The sequence below is a fragment of the Larimichthys crocea genome, chromosome XIII (genome assembly GCF_000972845.2).
Source record: "Larimichthys crocea isolate SSNF chromosome XIII, L_crocea_2.0, whole genome shotgun sequence".
NCBI lineage: Eukaryota > Metazoa > Chordata > Actinopteri > Sciaenidae > Larimichthys > Larimichthys crocea.
This window is the reverse complement of record NC_040023.1, coordinates 10,125,124-10,149,284: the sequence shown is the minus strand read 5'-3', so window position 1 is coordinate 10,149,284 and position 24,161 is coordinate 10,125,124. Positions and strand designations below refer to the sequence as shown.

The 24,161-nt window shown below is 43.2% G+C and overlaps 1 protein-coding gene across 2 annotated transcripts in view; it reads left to right on the top strand.

The window, feature by feature from the left end:
* pvrl2l (PVR cell adhesion molecule related 2 like) overlaps window positions 1–21,098 on the top strand; it is a 250,335-nt gene extending 229,237 nt beyond the window's left edge. The window contains exons 7-10 of one of the 2 annotated variants that reach the window (XM_019270776.2): window positions 10,614–10,740; window positions 14,920–14,977; window positions 16,632–16,727; window positions 16,999–21,098. In XM_019270776.2, the coding sequence (XP_019126321.1) occupies window positions 10,614–10,740; window positions 14,920–14,977; window positions 16,632–16,727; window positions 16,999–17,193 (476 nt within the window). In that variant the 3' untranslated portion in view covers window positions 17,194–21,098. Of the gene's footprint in view, window positions 1–10,610; window positions 10,741–14,919; window positions 14,978–16,631; window positions 16,728–16,998 lie in introns of both variants that reach the window. The other variant, XM_010743455.3, reaches the window with a different exon arrangement.
* Window positions 21,099–24,161: the final 3,063 nt, after the last annotated feature.

Below are 24,161 nucleotides of genomic sequence, written 5' to 3'. Positions count from 1 at the left end.
TGTAGGAGTAAGTGAACTGTGCAATGAAGTAGGTTGAATATTAAAAGTGCTCCCTTGGCTTCAGACCTGGGCAAAATAGCACTTGAATATATTCCAAACGCTTGAAATAACCCAGGGAGCGCTTGATAGAACTGATCTCTCCTCCGCTCTCGAGGCCTTTCCAAGTTTCTGGTGAGACTGAAATTGAGCGCACCCCAAGTCCTTCAAAAATATTGCAACCCACTTTTGCATTCACCCATTTTCATGCAGGTATTACCCCGGTAGCTTAATCTCTTAACAGTGCGGCTCAGCCAGACGGTATTGAGTGCCAAATTGACTCTGGAGTTCTTTCTCACTCGTGGAAAGCTAAAGAGGACTGGATAAATGTGCAGCTGGCAAACAGGAGTGAGAGGTTCAGTGTGATTCAGGGTCGGATGTCACTATTATCAGCTTGACATAGAGGAGGAATTATTCAGTCTGGGCCGCTGAGAATACAGAAGCTAAAAACCCAATTTCAAGTAATAATCAGCCATATTTTAAGACCACCAGATGTTAAGTCTGCCTCTGGTAGAACAAAACGGTCATTTAGTCTTTCATGCTGCAGTTCTGTTAATTTGTACAAACAAAACATGAAGTTTTATGAATGTTATATCATTATTATGTGACCAACAGCAGGTCATATCTCCTCTGGAGTCACGTCAAGCTCACAAAGAAATGTGCAAACTGTACCAAGCATGAAGATCTCTGATTCTGTGAGTGATGACCAGGTAGAAGGAGGAGATAAAAGAGGCGTGTTGAAGGATAATATCACAGCACTGAGGTTTCTGTTCAGACCTTCTGTGGAGTTTGCATGTTCTTCCCGTGTCTGTGCCGTTCCTCTCGGGGTATTCTGACCTCCTCCCCACGGTCTTGTAAAAAACTACTGATTGAGTTCATGCCTCTCCGTCCATGTTTGCTTTACAGACGTTTACATTTCGCAGTAATCGAGGTCGAGCTCTGCAGCAGGGGCAGTTCAGAGAGCGTCTAAAGATAGAAAGCAAGGTAATTAAAGTAGGGCTGCGAAGTAGGCTACCTTAAAAAAATAAACAGTTCATCGAGGCAGTTCTTCATGTGATATTTCAGTTTTTTACCTCGAACTGTTTCTTTTCCAATATCAGACACCACGTCTTAGTGTGTTTCTACAGACTCATAACCAACAACAATAGTTCCTGACCTAGCCTGAGCATTTGAAGCAAACAAAGAAGAAAACATCCTTGGGACATGAAGGAAGAAATTCACAGATCTCTCCTCCTTTTGCGTCGCCTCTCAGGGTGAGAAAATTGATCTTTAAAATAAGCAGACGCTGACAATAGGTTGTAAAAACACAAAATCAAATTGAGAATACACACCAGTTTCAATGAAAATGAAAATAATTAGCGACAGATGAATCCCTCAATACCTGCGCTGATGATAATGATGCATCTTTTCAGCCGCCGAGATTGAAATTCAATATCTTTAACTCTCGTTTCTTTAAATACTTTGCAGCTTTGTTTGCTTTCTTCTCTCTGCGTCAGTACTCTCCAACTCTCTGCTTAAATCTATTCAAACTAACTTTCAGATATTATCGCCATAACCTATAGCTGCTTCTCCACACTGTTGGAAGAAGAGTTATGGACATGCCTCGTGATTTCTGACATCACAATCCAAAAACAATACACACGGCAATAAAAGATATATGCAACATTTGTAAATATATCATCATACTGATAGTTTAAATAAGGATCAATGAGTGGAAAAGTGTCACAGCCACAGTTCAGGTATTTTAAAGTACATATGCATATTCAGTGTATCACTTATAGTACACAGGGCTATGCGCTATGCACTGCTGGCCATTATCTGTTCAAGTGTATGCTATATTAAGAATATTTCTTATTCAAAGCTTTGAAAGCTTCAGACAGTTCAGCTCAGGTCTGATCTCACAACTTTCCGACCCAAACAGTTGGAAAAAAAAGAGCTGTGTGAGGTAAAGCTGTGAAAATATCATTAATATAGTGTACACTTCAACATATTTAGATTTTTTATTATCTGCTGAGCTCGTCCCAGGACGGGACAGGGGGTTTGGGCTTACGCTTCCAATCAGTTTAAACACAGATATTTACATCATTAAAGAAGCTAAAGGTTAATAGCACCGCTTCACTAACACAGCTGTGTAAGTCAATCAAGCCAGTGAAGACGAGCAGCAGTAAGCGTACATACAGAAAGCATAACTTCATGTTACTTAATGTTTCCACACAGACGTCACCTCACTGTGTGCAGCAGCTCAGGTTCATGACAGTGAGATGTATCATTTAAATGCCCCATTTCTTTAAGTATGAATAAGTAATACAGCAGAGCTCTGATACTGTGCTGTGCTCCGTCCCTCCGTCCCTCCGTCCCTCTAAGTGACTTGATGTCATTTGACTAGGTGGGTGACAGCTCTTTTAAGACAGGGGACGTCTCCAAATGTCAGCCTCGCTGTGTTTACAGAAGAGACGATGCAGCGCGGGGACCAAGAGACAGCAGACAGAAGAGAGCTGGCGTCTCCTCTTCTTCTCCTTCTTCTCTTCCACTTCATAACTCTGTTTTTTCCTCCCTCGTTTGTGTTTTGTCCCTCTTTTCTCTTCCCTCTCTCTCTCTCTCTCCTCCCGACTATGACCTAGTTTGATCCTGAATGGTTTGGGGGCTGTCTGTCTCTGAGATAAACTCATTTGCTCTGGATCATTTAGAGAGAAATGCCATTTCACTCCCCGCACCCACCACCAACACCACCAACACCCAATCCCCCTCTACCCTGGATGTTATTTGGGGAAGCAGGCAACAGAATGTGTCTGCATGTGTTTGAGAGTGTGTGTGTGAGAGAGAGTGAGTTAGTGTGCGTTTGTGTGTTCTTTAATCTGTTAAGTGGGTGGAGACATATGGGGAGAAAGGACAGGGAAAAAAAAAAGCTCACACACACCGAGCTGTCAGAAAATGAAAGGGCTGCAGATAAGGTTGTGAAGTGTTGCATATCCAAAGATATGTCACACAAACACAGAGAGCACTGATAGGCAGATTTACTCAAGAAGGTCACGCTGAGCTTTAGTGTGTGTGTGTGTGTGTGTGTGTGTGTGTGTGAGAGACTTTAAAGATGCCATCAGACCTGCTTCTGCACGTCGTGTGTGTGTGTGTGTGTGTGTGTGCTCAGAGTGTGTCACGTACTGTAACTAATAAACCGTGGGTTGGGTGGCTCTCGTCTAGTCTCAGAAGGCTAATTACACTGAGTGCACAGTGATGGAGATGCCTTCATTTATTTATGATTCCTCCGCTGTCCCACTTTGTTCTCGTCAGCCAAGTCATCATCCAGCGCGTCCTCGATTCTCGCCTCATCCTCGTGCTTCCCTCTCCTCACCTTTTTTTGTTTTAAACCAGCTCCTCAAACATTATTCTGCTGCACAGAATATCTTCAGTCAGCCTTGCAGACTTTGTCTGTGGGTCGATCAATGCGCCTTTAGGATTGGACCGATACCAAAATGCTGACATGTTTTAGATCATTAAAACAATTTCTGTTACAAAACTCCTCTGTGCTGCGTGTCCTCCACCCTTTTTTCTCCACAGAGGGAAGGAAAACTCACCACAGACGACAAAAACGGACCTGGAACACTCACCACGTCACCGGTGGCTGTTTCAAACTGTGATGAAGTGGCTAACTGTAGAAATAACGTCAGGCACATCGCGAGGGGACACAAAACAAACACCTAGAGTGAATTTATAAAACAGTAAAGCTGCTGGATCGCAATTAACAGAACAAAGACGGACACTGTTCGCTGTTGCTGCCCCACTGGAGAGCGAGACGGAGCTGAAGGAAGTGTCTCTGTTGCAGTCTTTCTTCGAGAAGTTTTAGGAGCCCGGTGGAAATTAGGCAGACAGTGGGTCACTACACTAATGGAAATAAAGTGAAACTTTGAATATTTAATCTAGTGTTTGTTTATGGAGGGATACGGCTGTATTTGCGGGCCTTAGAACTCTCCCTACGTCTTATTTGTCTCTGGGAAATGAAAGTGCATGCTCTAAAAGCTCTGATGGATGATGCCATCTCAGGCCGCTGGCAGAATGTCAGTGTTTTAGTCCGTTTGTTTGTAAAAGTGCATGTTTAACCTTCAAAACTGAGATTTTCACTGCAGGACAGCCGTGCAGTGACGAGGTTTTGCATTGTTAACCAGCTGCAGTTTGTCTTTAATGTGCAGCACAATATTCATGCCTCTCGTTCTCCCACTCACCTTTTTTTCCTCTCTCTCTCTTTTCTGGAGTGCCTTGCTGAAAGGAATAAAGAAGCTTTTAGCCTCTAAGATTATAATCATTCCTTTTTTATTCATCATAATTGCCCGCTGATTGCAGTAATTTCTGTGCACTCATAATTTTAGTGGACTTTTTAGTGCTTGGTGGCCGCATACCGCTCGCTGTATTTATGTATTTGTGTTGTCTTTGTGCGTGTTTGTGAATGTCTGCGAGTCACTTTGTCTTTTCAGAGTCGGTAAATGCGAGAGGGCGCGCTAATGTCGCTGTTTGTGAGTCAGAGTTGGAAAAAAAAAGGAGTGCGGGTGGGAAAAAGAGGTGTTCTTGTTAAGGACAAAGCAACAGGGGCATTTTTTCATGTTGTGGCAGCAGCAGCAGAGCAAGTGAGCAGCAGACTGCGAGAGATAGTGGCTGTGAAAAGGAGGAGAGAAAAACAAAGTGATTGAGAGAGTGTGTCTTAACTGGAGGCGTATGGAAGTACAGAGCGCAGCAGTCTGACGGAGGGCTGAAGGACGAACATGAGAGGGCCGAGAGAAAGGAGAGAGGAAGCGGATAACGTGCAGCGAAGGAGGATGACGGGAGAGGAAACAAAATATGAGAAGTGTTTTTGGAGAAAGAGCTAAAAAAGAAAAGGCGAGGGGGTGAAGGAAGGATGGTGAGAAACTGAGAAAGAGTTACAGAGGCAGTTGTTGTTCCAGTGTCACTCACGGCCTCCCCCAGGAGTGTTTAGACCTTTAAAATCTCCTCCTGTTTTCTGCAGGCCACGAACACTCCTATCACTCCCTCATCTCTCCTTCTACGCCACCTTCCCTCCCCTCCCCTCGTTTATCGCTCCTCATCCCCTGCTCAGTGCTCTGCTCCTCCTTCATGGCTTCACCTTCACGCTCCTCTCCATTTTCCTTCCGTCCTTTGATTTTTCTGCCTCCCCCCCTCCGACACTACAGCTGCTATTTATAACCCGACTAACTGTAAGCGAGCGCGGCGTTCAGGGAGAGAAGCGAGCAGAATGAAAGGAAGTGCGTGAATTGTTTTTGTGTTTTTGTTTGTGCGGCAGCTGAATCTGAAACACACAAAACATGTCCTGTCACGTTGCATTACAGCCTCATGTCATAGAACATTTCAGGCATGTAGCCATAAACTCACAGAGGTCTTGAGATATGTTTTTCGTGTCAGACACATTTGGGGAACACAACCTTAAGAAGTCTGAGGCAGCCGTTCAATCAGCCCTAAGTTTTTAAAATGCTCACTTCTCAAAATGCGATTTCACGGATGGCCGAACAGCGGCTCCGGTCCTCAGTCCTCTCGAGCATCATTTCAGTGCTTACTGTTATGATTACAGTCCACTGTGTCTTCACCACTTTCTAAATGACTTCTCGGGTTCTGCACTGTAGGTCCTGCGAGACTCACAAGACTGCCAAGTAGGTAAAAGTATTGGTAGAAGCAAAAGTACAAGACTTTAAAGGCCGGCGGGTGAGATTTAAGGTGTGTGTGTTTAATCACCTGAATATAGGAGTGATTATGTGTTTGGCATAATGAGACTTTGGGGTATATTTAGACGATGTGGGTCCACCGTGTTGAGATTTTCACATTTTCCTGCAGTTTCTCCTTCACCTAGAAAGAAGAGGGTGAAACAAGGGTGTTGCAATCTGCAACTACACCACTAGATGTCTCCAAATCCCATGCACTGCTCCTTCAATCCTTCACATGGCAACCGGCTGACTGCTTTCTCTAAAGATATTTGCCACTAAGTGATTCGTCAAACGTCTCCGTTAATAACTGAATCAAATGCACGTTAAGACACAGTAACGTGTTATATGTGTTATATATAAGTGTTCGCTGTGTGATAATTGCTCGCCTCCACACTAAGAAGACTGTTAATGTGCAAAAAACATGATCTACTGTTTATCCTTTTATTTTCCGACACGAGCGTCACTAACTCCCCCACCTCTGCTGCTTGACGGTGCATCCCATCGAGACCAGATAACCCCACCTGACATTTGGAAGTGGAGTCACACGAGTGGCTCGTCAGCTTTCATCACATCCGCGCTCCGTTAGCGTCGGATGTTTGACCCTCGCCTTCTGTGAGAGACACTCAGCTGGTCTGATTGCATGATTTCTGGTACAAATCTATAGATTTTCTACCGGTGGCCCGAAGCAGATGATACCCTTGTACACAGGTGGAGTGCATACCATTTAGTCGACAGTCCAAGAGTCACATTTAGCAGATGGAAGAATTTGTGCTTGTAAAATTGGATGCAAAATAATAACAGCTGTCACGATGAGCTTACATCTCTGACCCTTCCAAGGAACCTTTTTAGTCGAGTACTTTGTGTCGCAGTGGTGCATGTTTCTGTGTTTCTGTGTCTGTGAGTGGTATTTTCTGTTATTTATAATTTTTTTGCTAGCAAATGTGTGTGGGATTTTTCTTTTTTTTTTTCATGTTGTGTATCAGGGAGACATAGTTAAGTGCAGGGCCTTGGGCACAATGTGTTTCTCTGATGGCTAATACAGTAATACAGCCCACACACTGAAGCGTTTGATAAGAGAGAGCAATGGAGCGCTTTAGACAGGGATTGTTGTTTCGATTTCATTTAAATTGCATGTGATTCAGTAGCAATTTCTCACCACTCGAGTGTCACTTAGATAATAGCATTATATCTGTAGATTTGGGGTGTTTTGCTACCAGGCGATGGAGTGAAAAATGGACAAACAGATCGAGCTAAACAGGAGTGAAGTTGTGTTGTATTGTTGTGTTCAATCCCCAGCACCATCTCCACCCCCACTCCTTCTTACATCTAAAAAGCAATTCTCCAGTATCAGGCCGGGGGTATTGATTCAACAGTATAAATGTTTGATAATTCATATAAATATTCTACAACTCCAGCAGGAAGCAGCGCTGACTCGCTGACGAGGAAATCGAGCTGCCTGTTCCTTAAAGACGGGCTCTAACGGACGGAGGTGAATGAAAGTGAAAGGTGCAGCTTGTGCGTGTAACAAAAGACGAGGATGAGGTCTGCCGGAGACACACACAGGAAGTGTCAGTGGGTGTGTTGATTCACCACTAATGCAACCTGCATTCGCTGTAGACAAACAAACGCTGGTTACTCCTGCAGCTCGTGGACACATGGAGGAAAACGATCTCGGCCGTTGCATGTTTGAGTTGCGTCTTCCCGTCGCTCTGGGTTGTCCTGCTTCCTCCAACAGTCCAAAGACCTGCAGGTTAATGGCTGACACCGTTGTGATGTGATGAACTGGTGACCTGTCCAAAGTGTACCCTGCCTCTTGCCCAATATCAGCTGGGATTGGCTCCAACCCCATGCGACCCTGATAAGAATAAGCGGTTATGGAAAATGGATGGATGGTTGGCAGAATTCATAAGAGACGTGAATTTTTATTAACTGCCGGTATCCAAATGTTCTCCAGAGAGCATGACGAGATAAGATAATTAAAAGAGCTCCTCTGTACAACCCGATCACCACACAGGAATGTCCCTTGGACTACACACTACTTCCTGTATTGCCCCAATATTAACGTCATTTCGAGGGATGGCGTGCTCAATTTCATCGATGCTTCACACCCGATATGGCACTTTTGTATGAAAGTTAATTAACGGCAAAACCACCGCGCGTGATACAAGAGATCTGAGAAGTAATTAGTCAACGAGGTAAGGTCTGACAGCGTTTGGAGAGCGAGCGATAAGACAATCATCCCGCTATCTCTTGATTAAGTAAGAAAAATTATATGGCAGGTATTACACAGAGCAACCTTGCTTCTTCAACACAGAGCAAACACTATTGGATTGGATGTGAAGCACCATCATGTCTAACCTTGAGAAATAGCATTTTATTTACCTAACAGTGAAATAAAGGCTGCGTCCTTTTCAAACGTGTCAGTAAGAGTTCTCTCGCCCTCTCAAACATTTTTAAATTTACAAAATCTGCAAAGTGAGAACCCACAAAAAATCAAGATCCGACTCTCCAAACTTGTTCTGCACTCGTACTACGACCTTGTGCACTGTGTAATCTTGGCTCGCAGAGCAATAACAGCTTGGGTTTGGATGGTGCTCGCTCGATAGTTTTGTTATTAATAAACTTCCATATTTATGCAAATGGATCTGTCTCCTGTGCCCACACACACCGTCTGGGTATTTGTTGCCCTTTTAATTCTTTACTTTTGGGGCTTCCTGTTGGAGGGGAGCCATGTAAGGGTGGGAGGTTGTCCAAAAAAAAAGAGGAGGAACTGCTCCTGCAGTGATATTATATATATTAGAAGGAATATTCAAATTTTCCAACTGCTGTAGCCGTTTATCCAGATTTCTGGCATTTTCCATTCAGGGTTGAGTGTTCGTAGACACACGGGTGGATGGAGTATTAACAATATGCAGCCTAACACCTCTGGTTCGCCTGCAGTGAGAGGTACAGGTGTGTGATGGTCGTGGGGGATTTAATGAGTGAGAAAGGAGTGAGAGATTGTTAACACCAGTTTTGCGTCCACCTCCAGAGAAACTCGTTCTTCTCTCTACTCCATTGTCACCCCCATTTTTTTATTTCAACCAATCAGGTTTCAGGCCACCCTCCTCCACCTCCTCCACCCTTCCCATGTCTCTCCAGTGTGTCATCTCTCGTGCAGCCCCACGATTCATTCACACACCTCAAGCGAGCTTTTGACACGCGTGTGCACGACATGCTTCAGTGTGTGTGTGTGTGTGTGTGTGTGTGTGTGTGCGCCTCCAGCTGCGAGGAAAGGCCGGTGTCATCCTCTGCCTCCTCCCTCCATCTGTCTCTCCATGCCGTCATTGTGCATTGCTACTATTTTCTTTCCCCACCTATACAACATCATCCCTGTTCATCCCCTCCCTTCTTTCATACCTCACCCTCCCTATCTCCAACCTCCACCCTGCTCCATCTTTCTCTCCCTCCCCACCTCTCCTTTGTTCTATCTATCTATCTATCTATCTATCTATCTATCTATCTATCTACTTCATTGTGTAAGCTTGGAACAGAATGCCACCTGCTGGCCGGACTCACTAACTGCAGTCTGTCTTTACATGATCTGACACTCACTGATCAAACAGCAGTTATGTACTCATGTACTATCTGTCTGTGCATGTAGTTTCATTTATTGATCGGCTTTTTGAAACCTCTCAAGGTTCATGGAAATTTCATTTTGGAAGCTCAAAGAATTTATGTTAAATGTTATTCGAGGTGTCATGTTGTTGTAAACTAACACAGATTGTTTTCATGAGGACTGTGTCATTGTTGGAAAGATGATTTGATGATCGGACACGTGTTGGAGGTGTTTCTCCAGGCTGCTAATGGTTCTTTGGCCTGAGAAGAGGCCGTAAAGGACGAGAGTGTACTCACTTCTCACAAAAGCAAAGAAAAATGTTTTATGCAAATGTGTTTTTGAATGTATATAATTGCATCTCGAAAGCCGTAGCTCAAAATGAAACTGTCGTACATGCAGCAATAACGGCGCCGCTTTTTCCTGCGGTGGCAGCAAATTAGTTTCACTGCGCCCGAACAAATCAGCTAAATGTATGTAGTAAAGTTAAATGAGTGGAAAATTATCAAGTAATTATCCTTTTATCATCTCTGTATCAAAGGAGTGCTTTTACTTCTGAGAAATATGATTTCATAAAAAAAAAAGGACCAAACAACCTGAGAAAATCATTCAGCTCTCGCTTTGTTGTTTCCGCCAGAACCTCCTGTTCAATCCGATGATTGTGCAGAATCATCCGCGTACAGCCGCTGTCAGCCTGCCGCTTTCTTTCCCTCTTTTCTTTTAAATAAAAGCAGCTCTGTAATGAGAGGCTTTTACAGTCAATTGAGATGCCTCGCTGCCCTCCAGAAATCATAAACAGGCTCTTAATTGAAAGGAGACGTCGAGGTCAGCGTGAGAACTCGGCTGATGTGAAGCCGCATCGCAGAGATTTACTGCATCCGCCAGTGTTAATGTACAACAGAGAGCTCTGTGCTGAGTTCTTTGTGCTCATGTGACTGTGTGCTTCAGTGTTACAGCATAATAACACACACAGCGCTGACACTGAACACACACTTCTGACTACCTGCGACTCTCATGACTCACTTTGCTGGTATTCCCTTTTAAATTATTAATATTCCATTAGATTAAACTGTGTGTTTGTGTTTGTTTAACGTATCGTGCTCATCTCCAGTTATTAATGAAATACTGCTGACTCACGCTGCCACAGACGACTTCCTCTCAGCGGCAAAACACATTAAAGCGCCAGAAGCAGACACATGAAATTTGAATGAATCGGTAATACAGTTCTCTCTCTTCTCTCTTTCTTTCTTCTCTCTGTGTCTTTTCATCTTTTCTAGAAGAGAAAAGACAAATCACTCCCGGCCCATCGACAGGTGCCGTTATCGGAGGTATCCTGGGCGCCCTCGCCTTCATCGGCATCGTCATCGGAATCATCTTCTACATCCGCAAGCGCCAAGAGGACGCAGAGTGAGTCTTCATTACCATCTACTCCATCGTTTATTAAACCTCCTCCTCTGGCACTGAGGCTCATTAAAACTTATTACATGTCACGTGGGGACCCGGCAGAGATACCACGGTCACAAATCCTGACTTGAAGTTTATAGCCTGGAGATTTTACTCCCAAAATGCTCCTCTGCCTCGCCGTTCAACCACTACAGCCGGTAATAGGACTACAGTAACCCTCCTGATCCTCCAAACCGAGACTTCCTGTGGAACAACAGGGATTAGAGAAGTGAACAAAGCAGTCATTGTGCCGGCTTACTTTCTGAGTCAGAGATGTTAATTACATTTACCGTCATGTCGCTGATGCACAAATATGTAACGGCCACTTAGAGAATAAAGACAGAATTCATGACGGGAACCAAAATTAAAAGCTGATTGCAAAGTTCAGGGTCAAAGTGGCCAAAGAATGAACTGTAAGCTCATCGAAATGACCCGTGACCTCTGCTCTGAGCACAAATTAGTAGAAAATGACGGTCCTTAAAGACGCCATTTGTTCCCAGCGAGACGCTAACACAGGCACTAAAAGGCAAGCTTCAAAACTTCAACTGAAATATGTTAAATCCAACGCGGCGCTGAGGAAATCTATTATTACTCTTAAACACCCACTGATTTGACTCGACTGGGTTTAATGGGATGAATTTTCCGAGACTCGCTTGTCTCCTTCAACTTCAAAAGTGCCAAATCAAAGATTCTTCTGCAGCTCCGCGCAGTTTTTAGCCTCTTTAACTTGTTTTTCTTTTGCAGCCTCGCATGTATACTGTACGGTAGGTTTGTCTGAACTGCTCTTACAACCCTCCGTAGGAAGATTTCAAAAGAAAAAGAAAAAGTGTGCTGCCTCCGCAGCTCCACAGACGGAGGTAACTGGTTAAATATTAAAAGATAAAATACAGTGAAAGAGCCGCATACTTAGTCAAAAACGAGTGGAGACCATACGAGAACTGAAAGGAGAGCGAATATTGACTCACGTTTATCAGGTAGAAACACAAATGAATATTGTCCCGCCTCTGCTGGATGAGTTAAATAGGCAATTTAACTGTGATAAGTCAGCTATGACAAGTAATGAATTGCAGTATTTCTCAGAAACAGGCCGTCTCTGTGGATTTCCATTCGTCCCCATCTGTTCCTCACCGGGGGGACGTGTGGGCTGAGCATGCTGGTGTGTGTGTGGAGGTTAATGTTATTATCTGATGGACCTTTATACTACTGCTAAAGTATATCTGCCATTGAGTTTACACAGCATGTTTTATCATAGTTTTGTGGGTGGAATAAGTAAGGTAAGCTAAAATAATGTATAAGGAGAAGGTGGAAGATGAGGAGGGAAGCTGTGATCTGCAGGCAGCCTGGAGGGGGATCAAATCTGTCCTCAACCACTGAGAGGAACCGTGATGCTGACAGGAAACGTCTTCGGTTTGATGGAACGAATGATGCCGATCTCCCAAATAGTTTTTAACTTTGATTCTCGCCTTGAAAAACATGAAAATAACTTTTTCCAATTCTGAGAATTCTTTCAAAATATATTCAATATGTAGGAAAATAGTTGCTGAAAACACGTGAAAAGACTTTGAACGACGTATTACTGAAATGTAAAGTTAGTTAGTGAGTTAGTTCTCAGTTTTAGGATTTTGTGGGCGGTCCTTAAAGGGCGGCTCGATGACACGCTGAGGCCACCCTGAGCTGAGAGACAGAGATGAATTCATCTCAGCTCAGAGTGTTTCAAATTTAGTCATGTCATTTTCTGAACTCTGAGAATTCATTTCTACCTCATTTCATAAATTTGTTGATATTTTTAATGATTCAGATTTGGCTGGGTGGTTAATAACACTTTCTTCTCTGGTCGAACACACGTTCACTCTTACTTCACACAGACTTTAATGATCTAAAACCAAACACACTTAGATTGTTCATCATGATAACCTTTGAGAAAATAATAAAAAATCCCACCAGACAAACTAGCAGACAGGGAGAGATGTGGAAGACATACAGCCACTTATACTAAATATAATATAGAGATTTAGCAGCCTGTGTCTGGCTTTTGTTTGCTGACTTTTAATCAGAATTCAATCTGAATCTTTTCATAGAAATGTTGCTATGTGATTAGAAACTGCCTCACCAGCTTGCATTATGGATCTTGGAGGGTTTCTGTAAGTGGTCGCCACACGGGTTCGTCCTCTTGGCCTCACTCTACATTATGTACACAGATGATGCAGGGGCACTCAGAGGGGTGGATATTTGATCAGGTTTTTATTCAGACACTCAGCGTGGGACGCTCTGCGACCTCTTCTTCAATGATCTGACTCAGACGACGGTGTACTCGTACTGATTTTATTTCCTGGTGTGATCTTAAATCTTTAAAGGAGATATTGCACCGTTGTTTCCTCATACAGATACCTGAGGACTATTTTTGATGATCACCTTCTCCACAAACTCCATCCATTGTTGTTTCTGTCAGTCTTTCTTTGAGACTCTCCCGACTTTTTTCCTCTATCTGCTGCTGTCGCATGCTCGCAGTCAGAGACAGAAACATCCTGAGCGGTGTTGTTAAAATCTGTTCTAAGATCACTGGAGTGAAACAAACAGATCTCAGTTCTTTTTGTAACCAACCAATCCTCCTGAAAGCAGCGAGTATTTCTCTTCTGGACGTCTTTCCTCTGCGTTATGATTTACTGACCTACACTCCATGTCCTTCACTTCCTCTGCAGTCTGACTGCTAAAAGCTCTGTAGGATGTTTTCACCATTAGTACAGTCGGTGATCCTCTCTGATTGTTCTTAGGAAGTTTATTAATCAGATTATTGACAGACTTTTTCACTTTTACGGATCTGTTTGTATGTACAGTGTGTGTCTAAGCTCCCAGTTTTCCCCAGTGAGTTTAATAAAGTTGAAAAATAAAATTTAATTTCACAGAAGCCCGAGCGGTCCATGCATTCATACATTTAATTTCCTCCGTTTTCTCATGATAACGACTTAATTTCACTTTTTCATTTTGTTTTCTCGAGCTTGTCGATTTCCTGAAAAAACAAATGAGATAATATATAACGGCATAATTAATACGAGATCTTGATGAAAAACAAAAAGGACAAGTCTAGTATATGAAATCAGTGCAGGAAACATCAGTCAGTGTAGCAATATGAAAAGGAGCAGGAGCATATAGATCAGTCAGCACGGCGTGACGGAAATCTGGAAAAATGTTCCTGTTATCTCGTGATAACATTTTTCATTTCAAGATATCAGGAAAACAAATGAAATTAACATAAAATGTATGAATGGGTGACTGCTGTAGAATATGAACGTCTTGATATTTTCTAAACATTTCTGGGTCAGAACCTGCAGCTCTTTATCCGCTCTCCAGCGGGATTTTGGATTTTGTTGCTCTAAAGTTCTGATTACATTTAACTTAATGTATCACATGTTACACCCTGACCTGGCCTCTATGTGTTGTCCAACCTCAGTAACAGTGGCTGCTTGTCTTTAGTCAGAATTTAATGTTGCATGGACCGAGTTGTTTGCTGTGTCAGCATCATAAGGCTCACATATGTTCTGCAGCTCCAGACGGATATATATATATTCCTTCTCTTGTGACCTCTCAGCTCCTGCGGGGTGAAAACACGACAACAAACTCTCTTTGTCTCTCTCATCATCTGCCTTTTCAGTGTCAGACGTGTCGAAAATAAAGCTAATCAAGGACGTTCACCTTCTCGTTATGCTCAGAGTAACAAAGGATGAGGTGTGTGTGCCGGGCTTTGATGTGCATGCTGGTCAAAATGTCAATGAGGCTTTTTACAAATCCCGAAACTGAAGTCAAGTGTGCCGTGCTCAAGGTCTCCACTTCAACTAGATGATTTCACCGAGGTGAAGGAGAAATGTTTTTTTTAAAGCTGGGATAATTACAAACTCACAGATTATAGCTTCCAGTGTAAAAACTCACTTTTTTTTTAATTGCTGAATTTTTCATTAAAAGGTTTATTGATGGAATCTGGATGGAGTCGCGGCACAGCAGGACGTCTTTAGAGCTTAATGTTTGAGACTGTCTGTGTCCCTGCACTCCGAGTCACACAACTCGTTTCTTTTGTTTGGTACAAAGAAAGCTGATGTCTTGACGTAGCGGCGATCAATACTGTATTATCTTTGTCTTTTCTCCAATCAGCGGTCCCCCCAAGCATAAGCCCCCTCCTCCTGTGAAGGCAGGCAGCTCCACGGAGATGGTGAGTGGCCAACATGGCGTCAAATCAATCTTTATTGTTGTCACTGCCATTATATTCTACACACACGCACAATACACACACACGCAGAGTCCATTTGGCCAGTCATAATGGGGCTAATGGCTATCGATTGGAGATCTGAGTTGGCTTATGTGTCGAAATAATTAGCTCGGTTTGTAAAGAGCTCCATTAGAGCGTTCCTCTCCTCCTCTCCATTTATTTCATTCCATCATTCTATCACAAACTCTGCAATTTTATGTTGATTAGAAGTATAAAATATGTCTGAACGCCTGTAAATACCCGGGCTGAAATGGGGGTTCACAGGGTTCAGCAGTTAAAGTTTATTAAACGTCTCAGAGAGCACCATCTGTGGAAGTCAGACCTCTCGTCTTGGAGGGTGATCGAGGCACAAGTCATCCGGGTCTCTGAATGCAGAATGTTAAAAGTTTATAGTGCAGAGCATCATACACGAGTCCTCTTTGTGGTCGAGTTCAGCCGTGTCACTGCGGACTCCTTCTGTGTTAAAACAGACTGTGATCTTGACCGAACTCAAACCAAGTGCTGCCAGTTCAACGCCTCGCATAGTCGCTACAATCGGACGATCTCAATGTTAATCACATCATCACATGTTTGAATAAAACTGACAAATAATCCAGTTATCTTGTTGAACCGTCTTGGGTTTACTGTACTGTGAAACAACTCTAAACTGTGATGGAGGTCAACAACAAACAGTTTGGGTCACAGTTTCATATTTAACCTCCAAATGAGTTCGACTAATCCAAACTGCAGATGGAGCACGGCTCACGCGTGAAGTGATTCTGTTGAATATGATTAACGCAGGGCGATGTTGTCCTGCTTACAGTTATTTCTATAAAAATCATCTCTTTTCATGCGTTGCTTGTTCCCCTGTCATTATTAATAATTGATAAAAATGGTGATGAACCGGACTAACCTGTGTGATTATCTCACTGCTCCGTCTTTTTAACGATGTATTCACATCCCCAGATCTCAGATCTCTGCAGTGTTATCATAACCAATGAAAACAATGACCTGAGCCATGAGAATATATTTATAAAGCATCACCGTGAAGGATCCTGCTTTGAACCGCGGCTGGAGCTTTTGACCTGGTGACTCTAAACTGCCCGTAGGTGTCTATGCGTCGGCCCTGTGATCGAGCTGGTGGCTCGTCCAGGATGTATCCCGCCTCTCGCTCAATGTCAGCTCGGATTAGCTCCAGCCCCTCCGAGACCGGTTATGGGAAATGGATGGATGTAATAAAGTCTAGTTTTCATTAAAAGCAAAAAAAATATGTGGCAGCTGTGACCACAAGTGATAATCACGGGGTCATTTGTCAAAATAAAGACGCCGTCGTGTTAAAATGAAGTTTAATATAATGTCAATTTACTGATTTAATGCTACACAGCATTAACTGACAGCTCCTGATCACAGCAGATCAAGTAGCACCAACACCACACACTGTCATGAATCCATCTTCATATTTCTGAGTGGAAGGCCTCATCGTCTCTTTTTATGACTCGACTGTGCAGCTCTGTTATTATAAATATAACATAAACCTCTCAGCTGTATATTCTTCCTTCGCTGCATTGTTCCATGTTTTGCTCTCTTCTCTTTGTCGCTGTGCTTTCTGTGCGTGTAGCTGAACAAGCCATCAGAGCCTCCCACGGCCACAGAGACGGTCCCGCTCAGCCCGGGAGAGGTTTACTACGAGCCCACAGGGGGAGAGCCTGTCACGGTAACTAACACACGCAAACACAAAAACCATGTTTCTGCTCGCTGACACGTAGAAGCCGCGTTCTGTCACAGCGGGCTTCATATCTGTTTGGGCAGCTCCACACTGTGTTGCAGGGAAACCATGGGGTTTGTGTTTTGTACCAGTCAATCAAACAATATTAATCGTGTGCTGTATATAATTACTTACTTAAAGTTGAAATGAAGTTTTAATACTGCCATCTCAGGTGAGTCTTCCTGTGATTTAATTTGATTATTTCTGTCGAATCTTGCAGAACCTGGACGACGAGACCACCGGAGCCCTGAACGGCGGCGCCCCCCCGGTCCTGGACGACTCGGCCAAGTACGACAACGAACTCAGAGACCACGGCGGCCACCACGGCAACGACTTGGAGTCGTCCAATCGCGACCCGACGGCTGCCAACATCTCTCGCGGCGAGAGCTTCGTGTCTCCCGCCATGTACGTGTAGCCGTGACGACCACAGCACCAAGTCATGGCCGCACGGGGCGAGTTCCAGGTCACCTAAATTTGCATGGAAAGCAAAGGCGAGCACACTCGTTTAAATCCCATCTATTGTTTTAAAAGTTTTAACGTACATACGGTTAAAACTGTCTGGGTTTTTTATTTATGAGGCATATTTATGGGTGTTATGGAGAAATAGGAACGTTGGCTTTTCTTGGTTTCTTTTAATATTCTTATTTTAAATATCGGTTTAAAAACAAAACATTCAAGATTTCATATGAAATTAAGGCGCGCACACACACACACACAAATACACACAGTTCACGACCTCTGACAAGCCAGACCGCCATTGAAATCATGTGTGTACTGCACATGATGAGGCGGGGCTTTTACAATATGTTCATCAGGGGTGAGAGGTGTTGTTGCAACGTAGGTGAACTGGAACACCCCCACCCTCAGCTAATTAACGCAGAGTAACTCTGCTCTACCTGTGCGATGCTTGCAAAACTAAATTTCCACCAAAAACAAACCAACAAAACAGCATTTTCAGTGGATTCAGTATGAAATATTATATGCAACATTCTGTGCCATGAACATACAACGTCCCCATCGCAAAAAAGAAAAAAAGAAAATGATTGTTACATGTGAAGCTGCCGGTCCTGGACTCTTCTGTTTACAGCCGTGGAAAGTGATTTGAACATCTCTCCCACTCTCGGTGAGTAAGGCTAAAATATCAGGCCTTGGTTCCACAGAGAAAGTAATAAGTACCATCTTTGCAATCTCTTCAAAGTCCTCTTCTTCCACGGTTGGTTGGTCGGGTTTTAAATGCACACCGCTGAATTTGTTCCCAGGAATTCCAAAGCCTGATCATCTGGCTCTGCAGGCAGCTTCAATTAATCACCCAAGATGTTTGAAAGTATTTCAGTTATTTATTGACTCCGACAATAACTCTTGAAAAAAAAAAAAAAAAAAACAGCCTTCCCCACTCTTGCCCAGGCTGCAATCCAATAAAGAAACATTCCACTTTATTATGTTGTCAAAGCGCCTCGTCCGTCCCCGGAAACGCAGAGCAACCCACCCACGGGCTCCGAGCCGCTCGTTAGCACTAACGGAGAGGAAGTGACATCGTTCTGAAGTAACCTGGCAACATTACGTGATTACGATTCCATGATTCATGTTTGCTGCTCCTAATTGCAAGAGCTGGTAAGGCTGTTCGTGTCTGGGGGATGAAACTCGGTTTACAGCAAAGCACACACACACACACACAGATAGAAAAACACCAATGTTTGCATTCAGTCCTCCTCTAATAACACAATATTCAAATGTAGACATTATAAGGAATGTATTTTCAGAATGTGAAAAATGTTCAGCATATATCAGAAGAAAATACTGCCATTACACACACTCTGATACATGCAGAACATTTCACACGTGCACGATGACGGCGACGCCTGGCTCAATCAAAAATTGGTCTTAAATAGATGTCAGATGGTACCAAATGATGAACAGTGTAAATAGTATTGATAATATTGATGAATAATATATTGTTGGTGATGTGTACACATAAAAAAATAAACAGATGTATGTGTTATCAGTGCCTCTGTACAGGGGATGGAAGTTGTTAAATGTCAAAATTGAGCGGTTTAAAAAAAAAAAAAAACGTGTATATTACTATTTTACTTTTCACGGGTACATTGAGGTCGTCACTTAATACTAAAATGTTTTATTTGAATATATAAAAAAAATGGTGTGGATTTTACTTCTTGTTCATATTACTCTGCATGGCATGATCGGTGGCTTGTTGAAACACTTTCCCAAGGCTGTTTGCAGAATAATCTTCTTCATTTGTGGAAAAAAAAACAAAAAAACACTTTTGAATGTCACAAAAAAAAGGAAGCTGTTTTTTTTTGTTGTTGTTTTTTTTATCTCCGTCTCAATTCATCCGTCACAGTCACGCACACCAAGAGCACAAGTCCAATTTAAGTTGAGAGAGCGGGATTTTTTTTTTCAGTTGTTTCGTTGTTGTTGTTGTGTGACGGCTCGGCGGGCTGCCTGTTTTTGTCTTTAGCGCTGATCCGAAAATACAGTCAGCATGGAATCGTCATCTCTCACGGCCACAGCAGTAAACACAGCGATGCAATCTTTCCCTCTCTAATCTCGAGACCTTGAGGCACACAAATCGTCCTGAGTTATAAATGTTTGACGGTCAGGACGGCGGGTTGTAGCTTACCGCGCCGGTTAAAATCACTCACAGAATCACGCGGTCGGGCGGTGGAAATACAGCGGGACATGTAAACAGTTTGTAAAAGTTGATGGAGCTGGCAGGTGGAGATGCAAATAAGGAGGAGAGGCACATACATGAGGAGATGAAACACAGATAAGTTGAAAAGGAATGAAAATATGACGACAAGAAAAAGAGAAATTTCTCATTGCAGCTTTCACTTTCTGCAAAGTCGGGCACCAAAATGCAATATTTAAGTTTTTCTGACGTATGACAATCATCTGTGAGCGTAGCTTTGGAGAGACGTTTATGTTTATTGCTGTTATAGACGTTCCACTTTTCGCTGCATGCTAACTGAAATACTGCCACACACAAGACCATTTTTAAAAAAACGACGTCACAACTTTGATTTAGTTTGCGATATTTGGTTCCCGTCCATCGGCGTAATGAATCTGCAGTAAATTCAGTGAAGATGCGGAATAAATCGGGACTTGTACAACAGCTAACGGCGTTAAAGTTTCCTTTGTGTGTCTGAGATGTTTCATTTGATGAAAGAATGATGAATGACGTCTGCACGGACCTGGACGATAAAAGCTACGCTCTTGTGGAACCCTCCTGACCAAGTGTTTGGCTTTTTGACTCGATAATGTGCTGCAGTGTCAGACATTCACGTACGGTGTGTTTAATAGTCTTGCCGCAGAACAAAAACTGTCATAAAGGTGAATTAAATGTAATGGTTTTGCCCTTTTGTCTGTGAATTAATTTCCTGAAATGAATGTTTAGTTTTCTGTGGATTAATGTGTTTAATGTGTTTGCCGGCGGGCCGCTGTTGATAGATTGAGCAAAGGGGAAAAAGACAATCATTGGGACCCATTATATCAGAGACCAATGACTCCACGAGCGTTTATTGTTATAGTATTAGGTTTCAGCTCTGCAGACTCACTTTTGGGGCGTCATTCAGTTTTTACCCAGAGCCTTACGTTTAACAAAGTTGCTTCATTTGGAGGTGTCTTGAATTTAAATCTTGACACCACCGTGTTCGCAGTCATGAAGCCGACCGCCTCCTAACACAGAAATATGAGCTTGAACTCAGTTTGCAGGCTGTGTTTGCCCAAAAGCACGAGGCATTAGTTATAAGATGGTGATGTGCAGTGATTTCGGATGGATTAGATCGAGACTCTGGGTCTGTCCCTTCTTTTTTGAAAGCTGCATTGCGTTTCGGCCAAAGTGCTTTGCTCCGTCTCGCCGCTAACGCCCTCCCATGTTACGGGTTCGATGCCAGAAACACAAGCTGTGAATGTCAGAGATAACGCTGTTCGGTCTTTACCCCCCTCTCTCCGTTCTCTCTCGTTCATCCATTGTCATCACAGCTTTTCATCACGGAGCCAGACGTGCCTTCTTTATGTTATTTTTAGCTTTTCAATTCTCACACTTCTCGTCTGACAGTAGAACGGATGATGAAAGGGGGAAACACAAACACACCATGACGGGTTTGACATTGATGATGGCGATGCTTAAAAACACACTACAACACACACACACTGGAGATGTAACCATGTTTCTGTGAGCGTTGGATTTTCTTTCATTTATTTTGTTTATCACGGATCGATTATCATTTTGTATGCTTTTTGGGAAGCCTATTGTACATGTTTTACAGATCATTGTCTTGTCAAATAAAAATGTAAACCAAAGGACAGGAGGTCTTGGTGGTTTGTTACTTGTGACGACTTCCCAGGATCAAGAGTTAACGTGAAGACACGGCAGAGCGGCGTGCTGGACGCCCGGTGAGTCCAAACACCTTAATACAAGTAGATTTAACTTCTTAAAGAAAGAGGTCCACAGATCATGACTGTGTCTAATCCTGCATAACTTTAAGCCTTAATATAATGTGAACAGGTGAGTTGTATATAAATTCACCCTCAGTACAGTTGTCATGAACGGGGAAATTAGCTACAGAGACCAAAACTGTTTTTTGTACCAGGCTGTAAACATGTTTATTTCTGCTGTGAAACATGGGGACTTATGGAGACTGACTCACTTCTGGAGCCAGCCTCAGGTGGACGTTTGAGGAACTGCAGTTTTTGGCACTTGTGCATTGGCTTCACCTTCCAGACCTGGACCTTCTCGCTCGATCTAGAGTCAGTGTTTGGTTTGTTCACTGCAGTTCAACACGGCAGAAAATCTGCTAAAAGACTCATTGTAAGCTCAACGATTCTTATTGGTTAGATGATTATAAGCAAATGAAAACATAGTTATGAATAATATATTCCATTTCTTGTATATTCTGCCAATGTGTGTGCGTTTCCTGAACTCGTAGTGAGAGAAACATCATGTTGAAGTTGAAGCCGTCCTCGTGTGAGATGCGGTCGGGTTGTTCGTTTGATGTAATCGTTCGTGTGACATGAGCCTTGGGAACTTTTTCATTTCTGTGCAGTGTGTGCTTTGGGTTAATGGAGAGGATCAATGATTCAGCAGAAGTGTTTTAGTCTGATAAATAACTGTGTGACATACTGTAAGCATTTTAATCATTTATAGTCCGGTGCCTTATTGCAGGCAGTGACAGAAAACCCAACAAATTACACAAAGTGAAATGAGTAATTAATGTTTTCAGCTGACTAATGATGGATTTAGCTCTCCGGTTTTCTCCCATGAGTTGAAGTAAAACATCTAAGACTTCTTCAATGTACACAAAAGCTTCGTTTCTTTCTCATCTCATTCACGAGTGTATTCAATTCCACGTCCGTGAGCACTGAGATAATCCATCCACCTGACAGGTGTGACATGTCAACATGCTGATTGAACAGCAGGTGTGCCTGTGAAAGGTCACTCTATAATGTGCAGACATTTATCAGACACTGAACTATGGCCATTTTACAGAGCAAGTCATTGTCTAGTACTCGTTGACTTCGTTGGACTATCAAGGTAAGCGTTTAATTTAGTTGACCTGAAGTAAAAATCAAGGTGCAGCCCGCTACAGTTCTTCAGAAATACCTACTAATGATTTCCAAATCTTGAATGTGATTTAACTGTGACATAACTGGAATAAACGGTACTGTGTTGGTTAAGGCTTAGTAACTTAGAGTAACTAGTGTTGACCCTGGTCTTAGTCTCAGGTGTTTTCATTTCTGTTGTCCAAATGAATGAAATCACGCATGTTTTAGATGTCCATCAGAAGTTTCTCTATAAGCTGATGTAGTTTTGTTTCATTAAGTTAGAGTTTTAAACCAGTTTTTACAGTGAATCTTTTATTGTTTTAAATGCACTATAGCCGTCAGAGGGCTGGACCTTGTGTTATCGGCTCAAGGAGCCATGACTCCACTTTCCTCACCAACTGGCTACGAGAGTTGTGTCCGTCACAGCCAGAAGATTGTGGAGTTGGAGGAAAGAATTTCTACGCTCTATAAAATCCAGGAGGTTTAGAGGCCCTCGGACACAGAGGCCTCCGTCACCCAGTCCTGAAGAGCTGCTCCCTGTCCTGCTGACGCTGCAGCTTCTCCGGCCACAGTTTGCACTCCGCCAGCGGCAGCAATTTCAGCCGCTGCCTCTGTTCCTGTTCCAGTCACCGTCCCTGAGGACGCCTGCCAACCGCTCTGGGCTAAACCGAAAGCCCCAGTCAGCTCTGCTCGCTCAGACCAGGTGACATCAGCACTGGGTTGTGGTCGACGGCAGCAAAAAAAGTAAGACTCTCCTTTCACTAACTTCATTTGGGAAAACAGGGTGGTAGATCATCTTCTTGACCTCTGTCAGCTCAGAAGCTCTGCCTATCCAACAAGTTCATTGTACCGGATGAACACTCACAGGATCCTCATAGTGTGGTCGTTGGCTCCACCAGCTCCTCTCGGGGTGGTACATCTACTCACCTTGTTTCCAGCCCCTGGGTGTCTCCTCCATCCAACCGGACTTCTACCAAGTCAGGGCCCACAAGAGCCACCACTGGAGACTCTTGGTCTGACAGGAGGCCTTGGTTGCCATCTGTTAGCAACCTTGGTCCTCAATCTGGTCCTGCAACCGACTCAGTCTTAGATCTGTGCATGCATAAACCACTCATAGTCTGTCAATATGTCTTATTAACAACCTGACTTTAGATAACAGTCTGGATTGCATGTCTTTAACTGGGACCCAGATTAACACGGATGGATCAGCGATCCACAGCTTCACACTACAGCATCTCGTGGACACTCTGGGCCAATAGTTTTCCCTTTAACTGCATTTTGCAACTCAATCAGGACAAAACAAAGTTTTGGTTGTTGGTAGTGAAGCTCAGAGAGAGAAACTCAATCCAAAGCTGCAAGCGCCGGCATTAAATCCCATTTAATATAAAGTAAAAAGGTCTAGGAGTTATCTTTGATTCAGATCTTGGTTCCATATTATAGAAAGGTAACTAAGAATGCATCTTATCTTCCGTCCGTTTCTCTCAAGCCAGCAGAGACACTAATGCACGCCTTTATATGCTTTCTGCTTTACTTTCTACTCTCTCAGAAGAATATAGCTCAATTACTTTTAAAGTCGGCGGCACCTCTGTTGACCAGGACCAGAAAAAGGGAACCCATTAAACTACTTTCAGAGTCTCCGAGAATCAATTTTAAGATCCTTCTGTCGGTTTGTGAAGCTCTTAATGGTCTCAGTCCCACCTATTTATCAGATTTGCTTTTAACCTGTGAACCTCTCAGACCCTCAGGTCAACACCGGCCTTTTAATTATCCCTAAAGTTAGAACAAAAACCCACTGTGAGGTTTTATTACGATGGTTCCTCT